The following is a 25485-nucleotide window of genomic DNA, read 5'->3' on the forward strand; positions in this document are numbered from 1 at the left end:
TATTCTGATCAATGTCTGAAATTTGTATTTGATCTTAATGATGAATTGCTTATATTCTCACGTGTAAGTCCTTTTGTATAAAGGTGTTAAACGATGTAAATGTTAAAAACAAAAAAATGTTTAAAAAAAGTTTTTTTAAATCATGTGTGGATAAAAAACATATTATTAACTTCGAGACAGCCTTTTTGTTCAAACAATTCTTTTGGAAACACTATATCGCTATACCGTGGGTTTATTAATTACTAAAAAATATTTGTTTTAGAGACACAAACCTTGGCCTGACAGTGTTTGCTCGAGAGCTCTCCTCCTGGTCTTGCTCCGGTCCTGCAGGTGGCGCGCGCGCGCTCAGCTCCGGCGTCCGTCCCTCGCGACCCTTCAGTGACTCAGTGTACAGTGCGGATCATAGACTGTATGGTGCGGATGAGCGATGCTTTGATTCTCATTCATGTCAACAGCCTGAACAGCAGCCAAACCGACGTCTCTCGCTTTTACATGAACGGAATAAAATGCAGCCGGACGAGTCGCAGTATTTGAAACGGTAACGACAACATTTAGCTTAAACGTACATCACAATATGATAGCGTTATGTTCATTCGGCTAATTCCATTTAAAGGGGAGGCACTGCATATATCGCGTGTATATTATAATCTGTGAGTTTACCTGCACCGGTTTATTTTATTATTTTATTATATTTTCTATAGTCGTAACGTAAATCTGGGTCAAATTAATTCGCTTCACTTGCAGATGGGCGTGGCCTACTGTAACCATCCCGTTATGACACCGGTGTCTCTGCTCATTTTTGTGCGGTTTCCCAATCATCTGCGCCTATGATGAACGCTCTTACTTTGCCCAGAAATGCTGTTTAGGCTAGACAGCTCACTGTAGGGTTTGATACACTGCCAGTGTTTAATGCAACTCAATGTCACACCCGATCTTGATCTCTCCTGTGTCTGTTAGGAAGTGTAGGACTGGTGATATAGATGTGCATCCAACAGAAAAGGCTCTAGTGGTGCACTATGAAGTGGAAGCATCCATTTTAGGAGAGGCGGGCAATGCCAGGCATGAGGAAAAGAAAGAGTGCCAGAAAATGTAAGCAGAGATGAGCTGTTTACCCATACAGCATGTTCACTCACACATACCTTCTCCATTGTCACATATGACTCAACTTTTCTGTACATTTCCTCTGTGTTTGTTGTTTAGCATCCGTCTGAGGAGTCTTAATGCCAGCACTGATGTATCTGCCCTGGCCAGAAAGGTGGTGGAAGAGTGTAAAATCATTCATCCATCAAAGCTGGCGGAGGTGGAACATCTGCTACTGTATTTACAGAACCGAAAGAAGCCCAGCGGTAAATGTAAATACCTTTTTAAAACTTCATTCGCAACTGTAAACAATATCGATTTTATTTTATTTATTTTTTTGGTGGAAGAGCAACCTACAATGTTTATTTACCTATTTATTTTCATGTCTACTGCTGTCAAATGATTAATCGCATCCAAAATAAACGTTTTTGTTTATATAATCTATTTATGTGAACTGTGTTTATATATTATGTATATATTAATACACAGAAACACAGTATATATTTTGGAAATATTTACATGTGTATATATATTTATATTATTATATTTTATATAAATATATTTAATGTATAAACATAACATTATTCTTAAATATATACATGCATGTGTTTGTATTTACACATACATAATTAATATACACAGTACAGACTCTACTCACACATTATTTTGGATGCGATTAATCGTTTGACGGCACTAATAATAACTCATATAATGGTGACAGCTTTTGTTGTTTCATGTTGTGTGTCTTTTAGTGGAGAAGAAGGAAAAGAAACCATCGAAACCTCGAGAACTTCTGCCATTTGAAGGAATGGAAGTATGCACATTGGATGTTACACATTTTACATTTCACACATTTACCTCATTTGACATGATAGCTGATTTATTCTGTTCAGTGAGATTTGAATCGAAATCGGATTTCAATTCAACTGTTGTCTTCTTTCCAAACTATATATAAACCAAACCTAGATGGTATGTTTAAAATGAAGTAATTTGCAGTTACACTTTTTTTGTGTGTAATTGAATCATTATTGAAGCTCAGCAAATGAAATCTCACCCACGAGTAAAACAACCTCCTTGATAGAAATGTTAATAACAATGGAGGACTGTGTTTTTACATAACAGAAATACTACAGTACTTACTTTCCAGAATGTGTTAACTCTGACAAACTAGCAAACTGCCTGATTGGTGAAAAATATAAAATATATTAACAGCCAGCTAAAGAGCAAATTTACCTGTATACATACAGTACACTAACGTAGAGTGATATATATATATACTCTATAGCAAATCTCAATGATCTCATGTTATTTTTATGTGACTATATTATCGCTCGGCTGTTTATGTTAAGTTGGATACGTAAGTATGTCCAGCTTTATCTACATATTGGGCAATATATTCTACAGTATATATATAGATTATATAGCATGTCTCAACTGCTTGATTGGTTGAATCATTGGAAAATGTAAGCTATATTATTGCCCAGCTCAAATCTGTAAAATGTGACTGTAAGTCAGGAAGATATTAAGGTTTTATAAACATCAACATCATGGTTTTAAGTAAAGCTGCTTTGAAACAATGTGTGTTATGACACAATACATTGTGGATTTTTTTGACAAACATAAATAGTTTAGTTGATTGAGAGCTTTGCTGGTCATAAGGTGTCACTAAAGTTGATATATTACTGTAATACTTTTTTTTAGATTGATGAGGAGGCCAATATTAATAAGATCGATGATTATATTGAGCTGTTGTATGAGAGCATGGCTGAGAAGATTAGAGGCTCCACTCTGATCCTCCATCTGGCCCGCAACCCTGATAACCTGGAGGAGCTCCTGCATAACGGTAACTCTCTTTTGTTCTCAATTCACTGTCAACAGTGTTATTAATCTCCATCAAACTGTCATAAACATATCATAACATGGGGGGTTTCAGTGGTCCTCTTGCGATATATGTTAGATTTTGTCAGATTATCCAGTTTGTTTTTGATGAGTTTGATGTTTTTCAGAGACTTTGCTCGGAGCTCTTACGCGAGTCCTGAGAGAGGACTGGAAACACAGTGTGGAGCTAGCAACTACTATCATCTACGTCTTCTTCTGCTTCTCAAGGTACATCATTTCTGTACAGTTTATTCTTTGTCTTCGTTGTGGTGCTGTAAGGGGGCCTGAAATAGAATCGAGTAGGCAATGTTCGAAGAGGATTTTAGTGCGCTCAGCACGATGAAGTGGCTAACCCTTTTAGCATCACCGCTGCAACCTTCAAAACACAGCTTCATCAACTAATTCAATGCTTCAGAATTCAATTTCAAGACAGTTATTTACTTTAAATCGCCTACTGTGAGCAATTTTCCTGGTATGATCTGATTGTAATCTGTAAGTCTCTGTGGGGACAGAGAGACTATTGACAGTTACACAATTGAATGGTTGGACAGTGGTTCGACTTTTAAAAATCCATCTCATCTGTGGCACTCCATTCAGCTGTTCTTGAACACAAAAACACATTATGTGGCATCCTTAGGACTGATCAGTTACCTAGCCAATCGGATAACTCATAACTAGTTCAAAGGATTTTTCTCCTTAAATTAACACTTTTTTTTTCAGGATGCTTTATATTGTTCACATTTGACAGTAAAGACTTCTACATTGCTACAAAATATTTCTATTTCAAATAAATGCTGTTCTTAAAAAACAAAACAAAAAAAAAACAAATTAAAATCACTGTTTCCATGAAAATATAAAGCAGCACTTTATAAACTGTGCTGCTTTATAAAATTTTTTTTACATTAATAATTAGAAATGTTTCTTGAGCACTAATTCATGATATTAGAAGGGACATGTTACACTTTTATTGTGAAAATTCAGTATATTACATTTGAAAACATATTCAAATAGAAAATGGATAATTTAAATAGTAATATTATTTCACAATATTCCTGTTTTTACTTTACAAATAAATGCATTATTGGAGAGCGTAAGAAACTTCCTTTAAAAACATAGACTCTTTCTGACTCCAAACCTTTTTAACGGTAGTGTAGAGAGAGAAATACGCAGCATATTCTGTTTTGGAGGATTAATATACTACTTCCATTTTTTTTAATAGAAGCAGATTGCATACTAGATATCCTGAGATAGCTCTTGTATAGAAAACCTTGATACGCTCTCAAAACAGCTTTAGCAGCTGCAGTTCAGGTTACTGCTTTTACTGAGATGGCTGTCAGCATTTATTTGAGCTATGAAAGTGTGTGTGCTCTCAGTTGATGGTTTTCCTTGGCTCTCATTTTCAGATGGCTAATGTGGAAATTTCTCTCCGCAAGCTAGAATGACTTTGACGTTTGAAGGATGTGTTTGAAATGTATGATGAGTTGTTTGGCCCGATCTTTCAGTTCTGTTTATGTACTAATCAGGACTAGAGGATGAAATTCGGTGTCTCTGCATGCATACCAGCCATTGTCTAGTTCTCCGATTGCATCGCATGCATCAGTGTCTGGCTGAATGTGCCAGGAGAGGTCGGAGGAGGACAGACCCTCACCGCTTGTGTTCTTCCTGCAGTTTCTCACAGTTCCACGGGCTCATTACACACTATAAGATTGGCGTGCTGTGCATGAACGTCATCGAGCACGAGCTGAAGAAATATGACCTATGGCAAGATGAGTTAGAGAAGAAGAGCAAGGCTTATATCCTTTTTATCAATCTCTTTTCAAACAGAAAATGAATAGCAAATGTGTTAAATGTTCTAGATTACTCCTTAACATACCCACGTGAAGAGGACCCCGAAAACCAGAGCTTGCAGAGGGAGTATGAGAAAACCCTTAAGAAATCCCAAAGCCTCCTGGTCAGACAGGAGCAGCTGCTGCGAGGTGCAGGAAGTGACATGTTTTATTTGCCAAAGTTGTTCCATGAGGCCTTGTTTATGTGTTCCTCTTCCTCCCCACGGCTCTAGTTGCGTTCTCCTTGCTGTTGAATCTGTCTGAGGACACCCGCACGGAGCTCAAGATGAGGAACAAGAACATTGTGCACCTGCTGGTCAAGTCTCTAGAGAGGGAGAACGAGGAGCTGCTGGTGCTGGTGGTCTCCTTCCTCAAAAAGCTCAGCATCTTCTTGGAGAACAAGAATGACATGGTGAGATCTTCTTGGTGCCAAACACACCAGAAGCTTTGAAATACGATTTCATGAGTTATTAAATCAGTAAACGCTGCTGGATAAAAGTTTGGAATGGTTATGGTTTTTGAAAGACGTTACTTGTGCTCACCAAATGTGCATTTATTTGATGAAAAATCATGTACAATTTTACTCGTTATATTGTGAAATATTGTTACAGTCTAAAAGAACTGTATTCTATTTGAATATATTTTAAAACGTAGATATTCAGTAGACATAAGTACTCATGATCCTTCAGAAATCTTTCTAATATGCTGATCTGGTCCAAAAAAGATAGAAAAGACATTTACAGTGTTATAAAAGGATTTCTATTTCAAATTTTTCTTTTGAACGTTGCATTCATCAACGAATCCTGCAAAAAAATATATCACTGTTTCCACAAAAATATTAAAGCAGCTAAAGCTGTTTTCAACAACAGCAAGAAACATTATTAATAATTGCACGCCAATAAGAAATGCTAACATTTGAAAATCATTTCAAGGATCATGTGACACTGAATACTGGAGAGTAACTGCTGCTGAAAATTCAGCTTTTCCATCACGGGAATAAATGACATTTTAAATTAGATTCAAAAAGACAACAGTTCTTTTAAATTGCAATGATATGTCTCAACATTATTATTTAATCAAATAAATGCAGCCTTGGTGAGCACAGGGGGTGTAAAAATCAATCAATAAAAAATGATTTATACAAATAAAACAAAAAAACTTTTGACTGGTATATGGAGATAAAATATAAATATGATCCATTTTATTTAAGCCTAAAGCTGCACCTTTAAGGTGTCCTGAAGAATTATGGGGTCATTTATAGCAGGAAGTTTCTGTCATTGCTGTGCTGAGGTTCGTCCTGCTTGTCCTACACTGCTCCACTGTCAGTGCACCTGGAATCAATCTACTCTGGCTATGAATGTACATTTATCAAGACAGAAGTTGTTTTTATTCCTGTATCCCTTAACCAAATCCTTGTTGTAGATAAAAGAAATAGACTTTTGGCTTTGAAAATCTCTCATTAAAACACGTTGAACAAAAAAAACTGGCTATTATAGGAGCTGCTAAGAAAAAAAAACAATGATTCTGTTTGTCTCTCCAGACTAAGCTGTTTTCAAAGGAAAAAAGATTAAGTAATTTTACGTAGCTGCTTGTTTTGACTCTAACTGAATGTATTGTGTGTATTTCACTTGCTTGTTTGTAATAGGCTGAAATGGACACTGTAGAGAAGCTGGCTCGTCTAGTTCCATGTGAACAGGAAGACCTTATGAACGTCACTTTGCGACTTCTCCTCAACCTCTCCTTTGACACGGGTCTGCGCACCAAAATGGTGCATGTGGGTTTGCTGCCCAAACTCACTGCTCTGCTGGGTAACTCTTCTAACGTTCATATTAATGAGACTGGAACATCATTCCACTGTTATTAAATTGCACTAAGGCTTACAGCAGGGTTTATGTACTGTTTTCCAACTTTTTGGTTCCGGGGACTTTTCACAACAGTAGTTTTATGAGGGATATTGCCTAAAACCCTCAGTTAGAAATTATGTAGATTGTGTATGTATCCTACCATTCAGATGTTTGGGGTTGGTAAGATTTTTTTAATGTATTACATGTTATATGCTCACCAAGCTACATTTTCAGCAGCCAGCTTTATTTGACAGAGGCCTTCAACTCATCTGCATTTTTTGGTCTCTTGTTTCTCATTTTCCTCTTGACAATGCCCCATAGTTTCTTTATGGGGCTCAGGTCTGGTGAGTTTGCTGCCAGTCAAGCACACCAACACCATGGTCATTTAACCAACTTTTGGTGCTTTTGGCAGTGTGGGCAGGTGCCAAATCCTGCTGAAAAATGAAATCAGCATCTTCAAAAAGCTGGTCAGCAGAAGGAAGCATGAAGTCCTCCAAAATGTCTTGGTAAATGGGTGCCGTGACTTTGGTTTTCAAAAACACAATGGACCAACACCAGCAGATGACATTGCACCCCAAATCTTCACAGACTGTCGAAACTTAACACTGGACTTCAAGCAACTTGGGCTATGAGCTTCTCCAGCCTTCCTCCAGAGTCTAGGACCTTGAAATACAAATGAAATACAAAACTTGCTCTCATCTGAAAAGAGGGCTTTGGACCACTGGGTAACAGTCCAGTTCTTCTTCTCCTTTGTCAAGTCAAGTCAAGTCACCTTTATTTATATAGCGCTTTAAACAAAATACATTGTGTCAAAGCAACTGAACAATATTCATTAGGAAAACAGTGTGTCAATAATGCAAAATGATAGTTAAAGACTATCATCATTGAATTCAGTGATGTCATCTCTGTTCAGTTTAAATAGTGTCTGTGCATTTATTTGCAATTAAGTCAACGATATCGCTGTAGATGAAGTGTCCCCAACTAAGCAAGCCAGAGGCGACAGCGGCAAGGAACCGAAACTCCATCGGTGACAGAATGGAGAAAAAAACCTTGGGAGAAACCAGGATCAGTTGGGGGGCCAGTTCTCCTCTGACCAGACAAAACCAGAAGTTCAATTCCAGGCTGCAGCAAAGTCAGATTTTGCAGAAGAATCATCTGTTTCCTGTGGTCTTGTCCTGGTGGTCCTCTGAGACAAGGTCTTTACAGGGGATCTGTATCTGGGGCTCTAGTTGTCCTGGTCTCCGCTGTCTTTCAGCGTTGTAGAGGTCCTTTCTAGGTGCTGATCCACCATCTGGTCTGGATATGTACTGGATCCGGGTAACTGCAGTGACCCTCTGATCTGAATACAGACTGGATCTGGTGGCTACAGTGACCTCGGAATAAGAGAGAAACAGAGTAATATTAGCGTAGATGCCATTCTTCTAATGATGTAGCAAGTACAACGGGTGTTATGGGAAGTGTTCCCGGTTCCGGTTTACCTAATTAATGCAGCCTAAAAATCCTTTAATGGATTTGGATATTAAAAGCATATTAGTATGTTATGTGTAAGCCAGGTTAAAGAGATGGGTCTTTAATCCAGATTTAAACTGCAAGAGTGTGTCTGCCTCCCGAACAATGTTAGGTAGGTTATTCCAGAGTTTAGGCGCCAAATAGGAAAAGGATCTGCCGCCCGCAGTTGATTTTGATATTCTAGGTATTATCAAATTGCCTGAGTTTTGAGAACGTAGCTGACGTAGAGGATTATAATGTAAAAGGAGCTCATTCAAATACTGAGGTGCTAAACCATTCAGGGCTTTATAAGTAATAAGCAATATTTTAAAATCTATACGATGTTTGATAGGGAGCCAGTGCAGTGTTGACAGGACCGGGCTAATATTGTCATACTTCCTGGTTCTAATAAGAACTCTTGCTGCTGCATTTTGGACTAGCTGTAGTTTGTTTACTAAGCGTGCAGAACAACCACCCAATAAAGCATTACAATAATCTAACCTTGAGGTCATAAATGCATGGATTAACATTTCTGCATTTGACATTGAGAGCATAGGCCGTAATTTAGATATATTTTTGAGATGGAAAAATGCAGTTTTACAAATGCTAGAAACGTGGCTTTCTAAGGAAAGATTGCGATCAAATAGCACACCTAGGTTCCTAACAGATGACGAAGAATTGACAGAGCAATCATCAAGTCTTAGACTGTGTTCTAGGTTATTACATGCAGAGTTTTTAGGTCCTATAATTAACACCTCTGTTTTTTTCAGAATTTAGCAGTAAGAAATTACTCGTCATCCAGTTTTTTATATCGACTATGCATTCCATTAGTTTTTCAAATTGGTGTGTTTCACCGGACTGAGTATCATCAGCATAACAGTAAAAGCTAACACCATGTTTCCTGATGATATCTCCCAAGGGTAACATATAAAGCGTGAAGAGTAGCGGCCCTAGTACTGAGCCTTGAGGTACTCCATACTGCACTTGTTATCGATATGATACATCTTCATTCACTGCTACAAACTGACGGCGGTCATATAAGTACGATTTAAACCATGCTAATGCACTTCCATTAATGCCAACAAAGTGTTCAAGTCTGTGCAAAAGAATGTTGTGGTCAATTGTGTCAAACGCAGCACTAAGATCCAATAAAACTAATAGAGAGATACAACCACGATCAGATGATAAGAGCAGATAATTTGTAACTCTAAGGAGAGCAGTTTTAGTACTATGATACAGTCTAAATCCTGACTGGAAATCCTCACATATACCATTTTTCTCTAAGAAGGAATATAATTGTGAGTATACCACCTTTACTAGTATCTTGGACAGAAAAGGGAGATTCAAGATTGGTCTATAATTAACTAGTTCTTTGGGGTCAAGTTGTGGTTTTTTGATGAGAGGCTTAATAACAGTCAGTTTGAAGGTTTTGGGGACATATCCTAATGACAATGAGGAATTAATAATAGTCAGAAGAGGATCTATGACTATACTACCTATACTACCTTAGATGGTATAGGGTCTAACATACATGTTGTTGGTTTAGATGATTTAACAAGTTTATACAATTCTTCCTCTCCTATAGTAAAGAATGAGTGGAACTGTTCCTCAGGGGGTCTATAGTGCACTGTCTGATGCGATACTGTAGCTGACGGCTGAATGGTTGCAATTTAATCTCTAATAGTATCGATTTTAAAGTCATTACTGCTGTGATGTTAGGAAATGTCAACACTTGTTGAGGCTTTATTTTTCGTTAATTTACCCACTGTATTGAATAAATACCTGGTGTTATGTTTGTTTTCTTCTAAAAGAGAAGAAAAGTAATCGGATCTAGCAGTTTTTAATGCTTTTCTGTAGGATAGGTTACTTTCCCGCCAAGCAATACGAACTACCTCTAGTTTTGTTTTCCTCCAGTTGCGCTCCATTTTTCGGGCTGCTCTCTTTAGGGTGCGAGTATGCTCATTATACCATGGTGTCATACTGGTTTCCTTAACCTTCCTTAAGCGTAAAGGAGCAACTGTATTTAAAATGCTAGAAAAGAGAAAGTCCGTAGTTTCTGTTACATCAAGTTGTTCTGAGGTTTTGGATATAGATAAGACGCCTCTGACGTTGTCTGTGGTTCAGGAGTGGCTTAACAAGAGGAATACGACAACTGTAGTCAGTTTTGTGGTGGCTCTTGATGCCTTGACCCCAGCCTCAGTCCATTCCTTGTGAAGTTCACTCAAATTCTTGAATCTATTTTGCTTGAGAATCCTCCTAAGGCTGAGGTTCTCTCGGTTGGTTGTGCATCTTTTTCTTCCACACTTTTTCCTTCCACTCAACTCTCTGTTAACATGCTTGGATACAGCACTCTGTGAACAGCCAACTTCTTTGGCAATTAATGTTTGTGGCTTACCCTCCTTGTGAAGGGTGTCAGTGATTGTCTTCTGGACAACTGTCAGATCAGCAGTCTCCCCCATGATTGTGTAGCCTAGTGAACCAAAGTGAGAGACCATTATGAAGGCTCAGGAAACCTTGCAGTTGTTTTGAGTTGATTAGCTGATTGACATGTCACCATATTCTAATTAGTTGAGATAGTGAATTGGTGGGTTTTTGTTAAATGTGAGCCAAAATCATCACAATTAAAAGAACCAAAGACTTAAACTACTTCAGTCTGTGTGCATTGAATTTATTTAATACACAAGTTTCACAAATTAACTTTTCCATGACATTCAAATTTATTGAGATGCACCTGTGTGTAAATTATTATTATTATTAGTTTTTTATTTATTACTGTTTAAAAACTGCGGCTATCAATTAATTCAGACAGACACTGTATTAATTCCATAATTTTCAACAGTTTGTTAAAATAAAATAAAATTGTCAAATTTGGCAAATTCGTTGAAAAATGATAAATAATGTTAAATACATTTACTTTATTTCTTAAGTTTAGTTTGACAGCCCTAAAATACATATTTTTGCTCCTCTTTAATTTTCTGTGCACTCTCTACCACCTTCTTAATAGGTGGACCTATTTGAAAACACCCGATTTTAAGAACATTGTAGACCAACTCCTTGCACATCTTATCCAAGCCCAGAAATGTTACTTTCTTAAACCAGTAGATTAAAAACCAACTGGATAATAGAATTTTCCTCTTTTCCATTTGAAATTACCATTTTGGCCCAGCACGAAATGAGAGAAAACTTACATGACAGAATTTAATGGAAAAATTATAATTGTAAGGTTACTAAATTAAAGTTATCTTTAGATGTGTATTATACACTCTCATCTTCAAACTAGAAAGAGACTATTTAAGGTTGCATCCAAGGATTTGCGTTGGAAAATCAGTATCATGTTGAAATGTTTGAAAACCAACATATGATCTACATCAGAATGATTGTCTTTACAAGCTGCAGAATATAAAATATACAGAATATACAGTTACACTGAAACCAAAAACCTGCTTTGGCAGAAGCTGGTGCAGGTGCAGATGATGGAGCTTTGGCTTAAATTATGGCCATTCTATCAGATATCCCGAATCGAGCAAAGCCAAACACATTTACCCAGTGATTATGAGTTCAGCTAGTCATGTCATAGGAGAATAATTCCTCTTTGTGTCTGTTTTCATTTTCATCCAACAGTACTTTTTATGCATCTCTGACAGGCATCAACCACAATATTTCTGGTAATTTGATGCATATGCGTCTCTTTTCCTGATCAGCTCGAGTGACACCTCTGCATCGAAGCTGCTTTGTTAATCCTTCCTTTGATTACATCTTAGGGCTTAATTGCACATTTTTTCAATGGGTTAGCCATTTACGCTTCAGCAGTTAGGGCTGAGTTTAAGAGCTGCCTGGCTGCCGTCGTAAAGTCCGTCCGTCTCCGCTTACTCTCGCTGAGGTGAGGCAGTGACGTGGGTCAGTGGTGCCTGCGGCCGCTAATGATAAGCACATGAGGGCCCGCCCAGGACGGCCCTCACTTATTACTGCCACTAAAATATATGCCTCCTCCTGTGCCCCCAATTAAACAAACTAAGCAAACCTCTTCTTTACCTACTCCGCTCTCTTTCTTTTTCATCCTGATATCCCCAGCGGTCACATCTGCTTCTAATCGCTGATGTGATAATGTGTGCTAGAGTGTCTCGGGTCCCGACTGCCTCGGTCAGACTCATAATGACTGATTATCCCATTGCTCTATCTGAGTGTTTCCTATCTCACAGGGGAGTATCAGCATTAGGGAAGAAGAGGAGGAGGGCGTAAAGCGTTATTGATGAGAGTGTTTGAAAGGAGAAGCATGAGTGTGTTTGGTGCGTGTGTATCTGCAGTCTCTCTCCCCTATGGAATGATTTTGGATTGTAATCACATACCCCACATGCTCCTATCTATAATCTCTGTGATGGATGATTCTCTCTCTGCACGAGCCAGTGTAAATACATTATCTAACTGACCACAAATGATCAATTTAGATAGCGCTCGAAAAGTTTACATGCGTTGTGAATCTCTCTGAAGTTTTTTTTTCTCATCTTTTCTTTAGGTGATGACAAGTACAAGCACGTAGCGATGCGTATCCTCTACCACATCAGCGTGGATGACAAATCTAAATCCATGTTTGCGTATACTGACTGCATTCCTCAGGTGAGCATTTTCTTCATTTTATTCACTTTTAATTGAGATTGGGGCTCTTCATAATTAATTATTCTCTTCGTTATTTTTTTAATTAATTAGATATTCCACATGTTGCCCAATACAAAGGTTATGATATAAAGAAACATAACAAAACATTTAAAATAACCAAATACAGTATTTATCCCGTAACTTATCCTGTGTGTGTGTGTATACTGTACTGTACAAGTACTAAAAGGTATTTTGTACTGTGCTATTTCAAACATGTTTTTGCTGCTGTGGTGTGTCATGTATGTATCATGTGTGCACCTCAACTTATGTTGTAAAGTGAGCTACTTGCTGCGCTGTCTTTCTCTCACGTGGCGTTAATGAGATAACAGAGCTAATTTAATTGGAGGGGGGCCTCCGTGAGGTCACCAGCAATTGCCTGGGTACAATTTCTCTGAAACAACTTCTGCCCGAGCGTTGTCATCTTTAAAATGCTTGTCTTCTCTAATTGGGTGAAAATGCCTACCAGATGCTTGTTAAAAAAAAAGTTAAATTCCTCAACCTAATCGCTCCGCCAATCCGCCTGGAGACAGTAGGGGTATGATGTCAGAAAAGCTGTGGGACTCTTTAGGGAGGTATCTGCAATGCCTTTCTTTCTTTCTTTCTTTCTTTTCTCACTTTGTTTTCTTTGTTCTTTTTTTTGTTTTTGTTTCTGTTTCTTTGTTCTTTCTCTTTTCTCACTTTCTTTCCTTTGTTCTTTCTTTTGTTTTGTTTCTGTTTCTTTGTTCCTTTCTCTTTTTGTCCTTTGTTCTTTTGTTTATTCATTATTTCTTACAGTTGTTTATTCATTTGTTTAATCTTTCCTTGGTTCTTTTGATTTTTGTCCTTTCTTTCTTGTTTTGAAGACTCCCCTGAGTCTTCATCCATAGCTAAAGTGCGTCCTTTGGTGTCTGTGGATCTGGGGTCCCTCGGGTCTGTGCTGGCAGTCAGCCTGGACCCTCTTCTGTAAGGGAGGATTTAGGATATAGATCAAACGGCCTCGCTGCTCTGGGTTCTGGACTGGTGAGGAGAGGCCCGGCATTGGACCCATTCCTCTGCCACAAAGGGGTCTCGCTATAATTACTCAAAGCTGTGAGGTGTGTATGTGTGTGTATGTGTGTGAGGAAATGCTTGCAGGGCTTGTGAAGCTATGAAACCATGCAGAGCTCATAGATGACTCAGGGGTACGAGGCAGGGCCTCCCATTGCTGGTAAATAGGAGCAAGCAGGTGCCAGTGAGTCTAGACAGTGTGATTTGGAGGCCTGGTCTCAGGTTATGTGATACTCAATATGGGAAAGGCCTGATTGCTCGCTGCTGCCTCTTCACAGGCCTGTTTGGTCTGGTCGTGCCTTCCTGTGTAACATCCAACTGGCCCATACCATGGCCCATGCCCAATGCGGCCAGTGGAGCCTCCTCTATCATCATCTGTTCATCTCCTCATCACTCTTTTTAACCACATGTGTGGAATCAGTTATCTCCTTAAGACAGGCCTGCCAAGTCTCCCTCATTGGGCCATTATCAGCTGCAGCATTGACCTGATTGAAGCGGACTGTGGGATATTGTCTCAACTCTCTCTGGCTTTTGAATAAAAACACAAATAGCAATCCTTTCGCCAACAGTGACAGCACTAAAAATTCTCCCTGTCAGGAACCATCTCTTTCATCATTTATTTCTCTTTTGTTTTCCATCTGATTGTTGCACGATACTCCACATGCAGTACTCCTCAGTTTTGAAATGTGCTTTAATAGGCCCATTGTGATATCACTCTCTGAGGACGTTTGGAAACCACACATGAGCCCTGATGTGACAAACTATTCTGGGCTTTACATTAGATTTTCAAGTTACTTATCTGCCTGACAGGTGTCTGCCCATAATTTTATTTTATTTTTTGATAGTACTGTTTATGAAAACAATAATAATAATACAAATAATTAATTGACATAATTAATTAATTATTAATACTTTTGGTGTAACATTGGTTTAGATACAGTACATTTAATTATTACTGATTTCATTATTATTGTTATTGAATTAATTTTTAATTTACAATTAAAATATAATTATAACCAAAAATAATAATAAGAATTATACTTAGATGATCTTATTTAATTATACATTAATGTTCTGATTATTTAGTACTTTACATTTGGAATCACAATAGTTTATAGGTGAACATGAAGCATGGTGTCTGTCATAAGTGAACTGAAAGGACTAAACTGGTCTAAAAGGGTCAGAGTTGGCTAAATACAGTGGTGGACAAAATTATTAGAACACTATTATTTTCACTAGTTAAAAAAATAGTTTTAAGACAGTTTTTTCTATCTTTTTCTGTAGTGTGTCAGGAGGAAATATCCAAATTTCCAAACATTATTTTTGCCATCAATTATAATAATCCAGTGAGGTTTTTGTTTGCACATGGTGTCTGACAGCAGCCAGTGCTCCACACAGAGATCTGATCTCATCATCATCCAGTCTGTCTGAAATAACATGAAGAAACAGAAGGAACTGAGACAGACTCAATCCTGAAGAACTGTGGCAGCAAAATGCTTCAGGAGACCTACTTGCTAAGCTTCCTTAATGTGCAAGTATTCAACTATGTGCTAGTGCACCTCGGCCAAAAGCGAAAGTATTAAAGCAAAGTATGGTAGTAACAAATGTTGATTTAATTTAGTTAATAGAAGTTAATTGATAAAGAAATCTATACATGAGATTATTTTTCACAGCATCCTCATTTTTCAACATTTTTACACAAGTGCCTAAAACTTGCCTAACAGCACTGTAGCTTTGCAGGTAGGTTTCTTGAAGTGTCTTGGAGAAATTGCCACAGTTCTTCTGGATTGAGTCTGTCTCAGTTCCTTCTGTTTCTTCATATCATTCCAGATAGACTGGATGATGAGATCAGATCTCTGTATGAAGCACTGGCTGTTGTCAGACTCCTTATGCAAACAACAATTTCACTGGATTATAACAATTAATGGCAAAATTAATGTTTGGAAAAGGAAGTCGTGGCCTAGTGGTTAGAGAGTTTGACTCCTAACCCTAAGGTTGTGGGTTCGAGTCTCTGGCCGGCAATACCACGACTGAGGTTCCCTTTAGCAAGGCATCGAACCCCCAACTGTTCACGGTGTGTGTGTGTGTGTGTGTTCACTGCTGTATGTCTGCACTTTGGATGGGTTAAATGCAGAGCACGAATTCTGAGTATGGAACTAATTGAAATCCTGTTTTGTGTGTGAACAGCTCATGCAAATGCTCTTTGAACATGGAGAAGAGAGAATCGACAGTGAGCTCATTTCATTCTGCATCAACCTGGCTGCTAACGAGACTAATGCTCAGATTATTTGTGAGGGTAAGAGCCTGAATCTAATTTCTCATGGATTAACATGCAACATGTCCAAAACATCTGTGTTTACATGTAATAAAGTATACTTTCACGCACCAGTGACAACTGTTACTTCTCTGTTACTTCTCTGTACTCTCTTGTAATAGTAAATGGAATCTGTTCAAATTTATGATCAATCTCTGGCTGATCGTGGTTAGTTGTGTATTTGCTCTGCAGGTAATGGATTGAAGATGCTGATGAAAAGAGCACTGAAACTGAAGGACCCGCTGCTGATGAAAATGATTAGGAACATCTCACAGCACGATGGACCTCTGAAACAGCTCTTCATTGTAATTTTAATATTCTTCCATTTCATTATCAGTCACAAATTACACATTACTTACTGAAAACATAAAAGCATAATTGAGCATTGTTGTGTTGACATTCACTACAAATTAACAATGCATACTGTGAACGATAAATAGTAACGATAAAAGAATTACAAATTAAATTTTATATTTATTTATTTGTAGTATTCTGTTATATATTTGATTGCCCAAATACTTTTACATTTGTAATTTCATAAAGCAGAAATTGAAATCCTAAATATCTTACAGGTTCGGAATTCCTGTGCTAAATGAATACCTAAAGAGATTTTGTAATTTACCCTTCAGGAATATGTAGGTGATCTGGCAGCTCAGATCAAGCAGAAGGGTGAAGAAGAGTTTGTTATTGAGTGCTTGGGTACAATGGCAAACCTCACCGTTCCTGACCTGGACTGGGAGCTCCTGCTGAAAGAGTACAACCTGGTGCCCTACCTCAAAGACCACCTCAAACCCGGTAAAGTTAACCTGTACCTGTTTGTGTTTCAGGATCTATTTGTAATGGAAAGCTAATATACAGCCTGCTATATACAGTACAGTGCTATACTGTAGGGCTGTAGTACTCTAGTCCGGTCTCGAGTAATTTTTCTATCGTCTCGGACTTGTCTCGGACTCGTTGGTGTTTGCACTCGGATACAGTCCTCTGCTAATAAATACTTAAAAAATACTAGCCTTTTACAGCTATGATCAGCTGTTTTTCCATCTTGGCTTAGCTTTCAATTTTGTTACGGGAAAGGATGAAGCATGAAAAGCGGTGCACTTGCGCTCTGGAAAGTTTAAATGTTTCTAATTTAATTGTCTACACTTTAGATTGTGTTTTATTAGCATCTACACCTACCCCAGCCCTAAACTTACCCTTTACAATAATGAAATACTAATTAATGTTGTACAGTATGACAAAAATTAGTCTGTATTTACTTGTATGTGCGCATGCCCAGTAGAGCCAAACGTATCCCTTCTAGCCTTAACCGCGTACATTTGTCATATCCCGAGCTTTGCGTGTGTGTGTGCTGCGCCAAGGCATCAGTCATTTAAATTTTTGACCACAGACATGATGTCAGCAAACAGCAGCATTATAAAGTAAATAAAATGTAAACAAAATACTTCAAAAAAATTATTTGACCTTACAGCTCCAAACTCGGTCTTAGAGTACAAGTGTCCTTTAGAGTTTAGCTCCAACCCTAATTAAACACACTTGAACCAGCTAGTGTTGTCAAAAGACCCGGTACTTTGGTACCGAGTCGGTACAAAAAAAAAGAAAATGTCACAGTACCAGGTTTCTTTAACTACCGGTGGTACCGAGTACCTGGTCAACCCGGTTCTTGACGCATACAGCACTATGATTTCCGCGAAGCAGAAAACGCGGACGGAATCTAAAAATCCAGTCATGAAAATGAAACTTACATTTTAATATGGACAGTCACGGAATTTGTCAAAGTTAGCATAAATTAATCCAATCAAATCTCCATTTGGACCAGTATCTGTAAATGTTAAGCCGCAAAAGTTGGTTGAAATATGAATCCTGCATGTTCTGCACGTCTCTGTGTGAATGAATGAATGAATGGCAGAGACGTGCGGGTTTGTTTACTACATAGACTGAAGCGTGTGACGCTTGCAGTAATTTCAGCATCTGGCGTCTCAATGAGGGCATAAATACATAAACAACATCACCAGAACTGTTCTGAGTCACTTCACAAGCATTTTACAATTTCATTTGAGTAAAACCAGTGTCAATTTAAAGGTATTCACGCTGACCCGTCAAAATAAGTTCATTTTTACATAAAGGCATTGTGCTAGAAATATTACTATTATTTAGTAGAATGTATGTGATACTGCTACTACTGTTGAAAAAATTAATAAAACTTTTTAAAGAAATAAATCACACAATATTTTTTCCATGTTTTAATTTTAATAGCAAATCCCCTTTATTTTTCCAAAAAATAAAATCTGTTAAAATTTCATTAATTAAAAGACAAATTAAATTTGGGTGAATCTTGTTTACTGTTTTTCATAATTATATTACTTGTAGAAAAACACAATTGTAAATAAGTATAAAGAATGGCATTGGTTTTATTTTTAGTGATAAAAAGTGTTTTTTCTTTTTTTTTTTATTTAGCATATTTTTTTCGTTTTGCTGTGGTACCGAAATTGGTACAGAGAACCGTGGATTGTCACTGGTATCGTACCGAATACTGAAATATTGGTACCGTGACAACACTAGAACCAGCTACTCAAGATCTTACTAGACACACTAGAAACTTCCAGATAGGTGTGTTAAGGCCAGTTGGAGCTAAACTTTTCAGGGCATTGGCAGAGTTGTTACTTTGCACATGCTTTTTGATCATTACAAATAATCATGTAAAATTATTTTCTTAGAATAGGAGATATGCTGTCTCTCACATCACATACATTATCAGTAGTTAAGTATGTGGTCTTGAAGAGGATTCTTTTTTTTTCTTTCTTTCATTTGGACTTGGACTTTACTTGGACTCAAACCTCTTTGGACTTGGTCTTGACTCGGTCTCGACTTGTCCTGGTCTTGGACTTCTCTTGACCTTGACAAAGCTGGACTTGACTATAGCTCTACTACACTGTATGACTGAAATTGGGCCTTTTTTTTTGATGACCTCAAGGTGCTAGATCACAAACTTGACAAATTTTTCATCACCTTTTGTCTGTTCATTAAGTGGTCCTGTGTGTGACAAATCATTTAAAAAAATACAAGTAGTCTGTGTAGTCTCTTAACTACTATTAACTAAAAAAACTGGTATGAACTGTAGAATTGTTCAAAATGCTGTTTAAAAGTTTTAGATGGAGTATTTTAAATCACCAATTTAAAATATTGAATGTCAAGTATAGTGGTTGACCTATTTATCGCCAAAGCCGATATATTCGCCGATATTTGGAATTTTTCAAATATCGGCATCGGCCAGTAAGTTTTTGTATTTGGCCGATGTGTTTGAGGCGCAAAATATCAAAATATATATCGCCAAGTGCAAAATATCAAAATATATATCACCAAGGCCAATATATCGGCTGATATTTGGCACTTTTCAAATATCAGCACGATGTGTTCAAGTTTAATTTTGACGGTGCACCAGATTTTAATTTGACGGAGTTGAGAACGGCAGCGCATGAGTGCTGCATGTAAAATGAGTGTTACCTGGGCTTTAGTTGAAAAATATGATTCTCAATGCACACAAACTTCCAAGATTACAGAGTGCCCTGTTGGGTACAGTGTTTAGTTGTTTTTTGTTTATATATTTTAAAATATTTCTTTATTTGTGAAAAATTCTGTAATAGAATTATAGAATTAGGAAGTTGCCATATAAATTAGAAGTATGTTTATTTTACACATTTATTTTCATATAATTCATTTTCAAATTATTTCAAGTTTCTCAAACATTAATTAAAATAAATAAAAATTATAATTAAAATATATATTCTTTTATATTTATATATATATATATATATATATATATATATATATATATATATATATATATATATATATATATAGTAACAAATTAGCTCAAAGTGAGATGTACATAATTAATCATAACGGGTTATTATTCACTACATTCATCTTCAGGAATTACTTGCAGCATTATTGCATTAATAGTACAATAAAATTATTTATTCATCCACAGGGCGGACAGTGTCAATCGTTTATTGACTCCAAGTGAAATTATTTCTCTGGCTACGAAAAATAATTTTCTACTAATACATTGCTCCCAGAGTATGTAACGAAACCGGAACGTTAAAGTTACTTCGTCCTGTGAGCAGCAAACACAGACAACCAAGTGTGAATACATATGGATGTTTATAAAACTACACTACAGGGGAACATGCAACTTTTGACATCAACCAACCTCATTTATTTGTCAAAATTAAATGACACAAATTAACAAACACTTTTTTTTTGCAAAGGTAGTATGTCATTCATTGGCATTCCTTATTGGAGTAGTATGAAATAGCATTTTTCCTTATGCCAAACCAGACTTGACCTTTAACCTCTGTGTTTCAGGCTCAGCAGAGGATGACCTGATCCTGGAGGTAGTGATCATGATCGGTACGGTGTCAATGGATGATTCCTGTGCCGTCATGCTGGCTAAGTCTGGCATTATTCCTGCTCTTATTGAGCTGCTAAATGGTAAGCGCGCTGCCAACACTTACACACATTTATTAGCATTAAGCCAGACCATGAGTGCTTAAAGAAACAAACAGATCTCCAAAACCTCTCGACACAAAATCTTTTTCATTATCGCTAACCTAAATTCCAGAGAAAAAGATCAGTGCTGTTTTGATTTCTACTTTAGTTTGGCCGAATCGCAACAGCTGCCCCCCTGCTTTGCATGTCCATAGCAGATTTCAATTTGGCATGCTGTATCTTCCCTAATGTGATCTGATGAAATGAGTTTTGAAGAGTTTATTTAGACTAAACTAATATTAAATTAGAATAAATAAACAGCCCATGGCTGCGTGGGCCACATGCTTTGTGCATTATGTTCTGGGAAGTGACAGTGTTTTCAGGAACAGGAAAACATCAGGTTCATGGCATGCATCAGATTTGCTGGTTCTGCTCAATGTGAGCCCTCATTTCAATACATGCCTGATGGTGGGGCTTTTCCTTGCCATAAAAAGAATAAATGTTTAGGAGCCAAGAAGGTGGAGGGCCAAACTAGTGACCGTCCCAACATATACAGCTCCTCTCAAAGAGAAAAAAGGAAAGATACTTGGCAACCTTTTTCCCCACTCCAGACACAGTGGTTTCCATTACATGAAATTCAACATCTGAAATGTTTTTGCACTACATGCAATATAATATTTTATAACTTTGATCACAACAATGCAGTAACAAATCTGACATTTGTTTTCCTCGCAATAGGCATTATTTGGCGACGCCACATTGACAGATGCTTGGGTATTGTTTTATTTATACATAACGTTTCAGCACTTATGTTCGTATACTCATTCACTGGCTCTTTCTCATCTGAAGAGGCGCTGACATGTTCTCTGTGATGTTATTTGTAGCTTGTGCAAAGCTTGTGCAGCTCCTTGCTGTAGCGGTATTCGGTTTCTGGTCCCATGGAGCAGCTAGCCTCTTTGCTATCATTCTTCTGGAGGAATTTCCATCCCAGGGGATGAGAGCGTTCTGAGCCAGATCGAAATTGAAATAAAGGCTTTTATTAAAGGGGGCAGCTACAACCGCACAGTTCTCCATAGGAGCTTTTTGTATCATTTCAGAGGAGAAGTTGATACTTTCCCCAAATGGCGGCTTCTCACGAGAGCCTTCATACATAAACATGATCCATCGAAGGAGGTTTTGAACGTCAGCTCGCATGAACAGGCACCATCGGATAGGAAATGCCTGCACGGCTGCACTGGAGTGTACGTTTTTGTTGGTTTGCTGTATCACATTTCTGCTTAATGCCGACGTGCAGATGTTCTCGTGATGAGGAAACGATTATGCTTTCATATAATAATATATGTCCATGAGGCAATATTTTTGGTCCAATTCTTCTTTATATGAAGCAAAATGTTTGCTTTTGTGATGCCAAAGTAATTTTCTTCATCTGCTTGTGTTGCTTTTACCAGCCCAACAGGAAGACGATGAATTTGTGTGTCAGATCATCTACGTCTTCTACCAGATGGTCTTCCACCAGGCCACCAGAGATGTCATCATTAAGGACACTCGTATCCTTGTACAATAAATTGTTTTTTTGTGTATGTTTATCTGCGCAGATGTTTTGTGATTGGTCTTTGACGGCTGTTTGGCCTGTGTTCACTGGTGCTTTGATACTTTTGGGTTATTCAGTTTTGAATATTGCAGTTTTGACTGCACTGTAAAAAGTGGTAGCTTGCAAAAGTTTATTTGTATAGCGCTTTTTACAATACAAATCGTTACAAAGCAACTTTACAGAAAATTATGTTTCTACAATATTTAGAAGTAGCTAGTAGTTTGTGCACGTTTGACAGGATTTTAGAAAAAATAAAAAAAAATAATAATAATACAAGACGTAGTCAGCTAGACGATGAACTATCAATATTATTAATTAATAGTAATTATATGATGCAGTCACACATGTAGCAATAATTGTTAGTTCTGTTGTTGATTCAAGGTTAGGATCATCTGGGGTCCTCTGAGGGTCAGCATCATCTCTTCTCAGGTGTTCTGGATCCAGACTGGAGCTTGTGTAAATCCTAGTTACGCAAAACATAGAAACAAAACCCAGACAAAGGCTATTATTATGTGTTTTTAAGAAGTCTAAAGACCAAGACCACAAAATGTAAGATTTCAGCTCCAATGTAAGATATTTGCCAGATTTGATTGTGATCATATGATGGCAAATTTACACTGAGCTGTTGAGCTGTTCACATCCTCATACTCAGTTGTTCTTTTTAGTATTTTGTATAGTTTGTATGGCAAAGATGGCCAAAAAGGGTACTTCACTAAATTAAAGTATCCAATACCTAATTCAACTTCAAAACCTTGTTCAACCACTCGGAATCAATCCTACACACAGCACCTTTAATAAAACGCAATACTAACTATTTATAATATTATCAAATAATAATATGACCACTTAAGAGCTCTTACTAAATATTTATGAACAAAGAGTGAGCACTAGTAATCGTGGTTATAATAAAATAAAATTATAATTATGGTAATTGGACTATGAACTCCTTAACTGTAATTCAAAGAGGCCCCAGCCTACCTCATTGACCTTATGCATGACAAAAATGTGGAGATCCGGCAGGTTTGTGACAACACTCTGGACATCATCGCTGTAAGTATTCACAAACAACCCCACTGCAATGTGCCCACAAATCCAAATCAGAGACTTCTGTGTGTGTTTTTGCTCACGATGTATGCTGACATTAGATATTATAATTGGTGGTGAACTCTTGAGAGGCAGGTTTGTTTGTGGAAGTGTTTCATTCACTTTATTAGCCTGCTCGTTAAGCCTCGGCCACATGAAAGCATGCATGTGGGATCTGGTTTTTATCTGTGGTGACAGACAAAGAGCAGATGTATAGCTCTGGCTCTGCAGACTTTGACAGTTTTGTAGATTAACTCATATTCTTTATTTTGATAGTCAACTAGATATTGTACTGTCTAGAAGTCACTTAGACATTGATGTGTAGTTGCAAATATAGTTTGTAGAATTTCTAAAGTGGACTATTGAAATAAAGAGTACCCAATTAAAGTTGCAATGTTTCTGAAGGTAGAATTATTTACAAAGATAATATGGATTAATCAATTAATTAAGCTTGGTGACACTGTGCAGTATGTAAACTTTATAAAAGTGTAACTGATTAATTTGACATTAAATGCCATTAAAACTGCTTTAACATTAAGATACTACTACAATCAGTAATCACTTATTGTTGACAAATGCAAAACAACAACCCTTAAGATAAAGTGATAAACCAGGCTGGAACAAACTTAAAGGGATAGTTCTCCCAAAGGTGAAACTTCTGTCATCATTTACTCACTCTAATATTGTTCCAAACCTGTATGACTTTATTTCTTCTGCAGAACGCAAAACAAGATATTTTGAAGAACGTTGGTAACCCAACAGTTTTGGCCATTGATGAAGAAAAACACTCTAACATTTCTCAAAATATCTTTTTTCGTGTTTCACAGAAGAAAGTAAGTCATACAGGCGAGTAACTGATGATAGAATGTTCATTTTTGTGTGAGCAATTCCTCTAAAATTGTGGGTGCAGGTCTGTGTGAGTGTGTACTCTCACTGGCCCTCTGGGCTTTGCATCAGGCTCCTAGCCCCGGGCCCCTGCGTAGCTCTGTGCTGCTGTGTCCACATGATGAATGGACAGAGCAGAGAAAAGAGAAACAGGGCTTATTTACTTTAGGTTCTGCCACAGGGGGCCTCGGCTGATTAATCCATATTTTCATTCAGCGGAGCAGGCGGCGGCAGGACGCCTCTGTAGGCTTTTAGACACTGGGACAGAGAGCTGGTCTTTAGCTCTGAGCTCCAGCAGCCCTCCTCCTGCACCCTGTGCCTCACCGTACAAAACTAAACAGAAAAAAACTCAACCTCAGTTAGTATGGGTATGTTAAATGCTAAATAGTTTGTCTTAGCAGAGATGGTTTAACTTTATAATCGTTATTTATGGGATGAGCTTTGTGCAAAGGATGTTAGACACCCTTCCCTGCTGCTCTGTGAGAGAGTAACAGATTAATTAATTTTCTTCAACATTTGGTATAGTTTAAGCATTTAAAACAACTAATTTTCTTAAAGGGATAGTTCACCCAAAAATGAAAATTATGTCATTAATAACTCACCCTCATGTCGTTCCAAACCAGTAAGACCTCCGTTTATCTTCGGGACACAGTTTAAGATATTTTAGATTTAGTCCGAGAGCTTTCTGTCCCTCCATTTCAGCTGTGTGTACGGTATACTGTCCATGTCCAGAAAGGTAAGAAAAACATCATCAAAGTAGTCCATGTGACATCAGAGGGTCAGTTAGAATTTTTTGAAGCATCGAAAATAAATTTTGGTCCAAAAATAGCAAAAACGACGACTTTATTCAGCATTGTCTTCTCTTCCGTGTCTGTTATAAGAAAGTTCAAAACAAAGCAGTTTGTCATATCTGGTTCGCGAATGAATCATTCGATGTAACCGGATCTTTTTGAACCAGTTCACCAAATCGAACTGAATCGTTTTAAACGGTTCACGTCTCCAATACGCATTAATCCACAAATGACTTAAGCTGTTAACTTTTTTAATGTGGCTGACACTCCCTCTGATTTCAAACAAACCAATATCCCGGAGTAATGCATGCACTCAAACAGTACACTGACTGAACTGCTGTGAAGAGAGAACTGAAGATGAACACCGAGCCGAGCCAGATAATGACTCGTTCACGAGTCAAGAACCGGTGGCATCGGTTTTCGGATCACCAGTAGTTCTTTCGGACAGTTCGATTCAATAAACCGGTTGAAGAAAACGGTTCACCGGTTCTTTTGCGCTCGACGTAATGGCGTCATTTGCGATGATTGCCCTTGATTC

The 25485-nt window shown here is 37.6% G+C and overlaps 1 protein-coding gene across 2 annotated transcripts in view; it reads left to right on the forward strand.

Annotated features, from left to right (window-relative positions):
- Window positions 1–414: 414 nt before the first annotated feature.
- kifap3b (kinesin-associated protein 3b) overlaps window positions 415–25485 on the forward strand; it is a 34391-nt gene continuing 9320 nt past the window's right edge. Inside the window, exons 1-17 of one of the 2 annotated variants that reach the window (XM_059502075.1) lie at window positions 415–538; window positions 958–1089; window positions 1201–1352; window positions 1833–1894; window positions 2782–2923; window positions 3087–3186; window positions 4627–4751; window positions 4836–4934; window positions 5018–5196; window positions 6430–6592; window positions 12630–12730; window positions 15983–16091; window positions 16302–16414; window positions 16739–16904; window positions 20475–20600; window positions 22046–22144; window positions 23153–23238. In XM_059502075.1, coding sequence (XP_059358058.1) covers window positions 507–538; window positions 958–1089; window positions 1201–1352; window positions 1833–1894; window positions 2782–2923; window positions 3087–3186; window positions 4627–4751; window positions 4836–4934; window positions 5018–5196; window positions 6430–6592; window positions 12630–12730; window positions 15983–16091; window positions 16302–16414; window positions 16739–16904; window positions 20475–20600; window positions 22046–22144; window positions 23153–23238 — 1986 coding nt within the window. In that variant the 5' untranslated portion in view covers window positions 415–506. The remainder of the gene's footprint in view (window positions 539–957; window positions 1090–1200; window positions 1353–1832; window positions 1895–2781; window positions 2924–3086; window positions 3187–4626; window positions 4752–4835; window positions 4935–5017; window positions 5197–6429; window positions 6593–12629; window positions 12731–15982; window positions 16092–16301; window positions 16415–16738; window positions 16905–20474; window positions 20601–22045; window positions 22145–23152; window positions 23239–25485) is intronic. The other variant, XM_059502076.1, reaches the window with a different exon arrangement.

This window comes from Carassius carassius, chromosome 20 (genome assembly GCF_963082965.1).
Source record: "Carassius carassius chromosome 20, fCarCar2.1, whole genome shotgun sequence".
Lineage (NCBI taxonomy): Eukaryota > Metazoa > Chordata > Actinopteri > Cypriniformes > Cyprinidae > Carassius > Carassius carassius.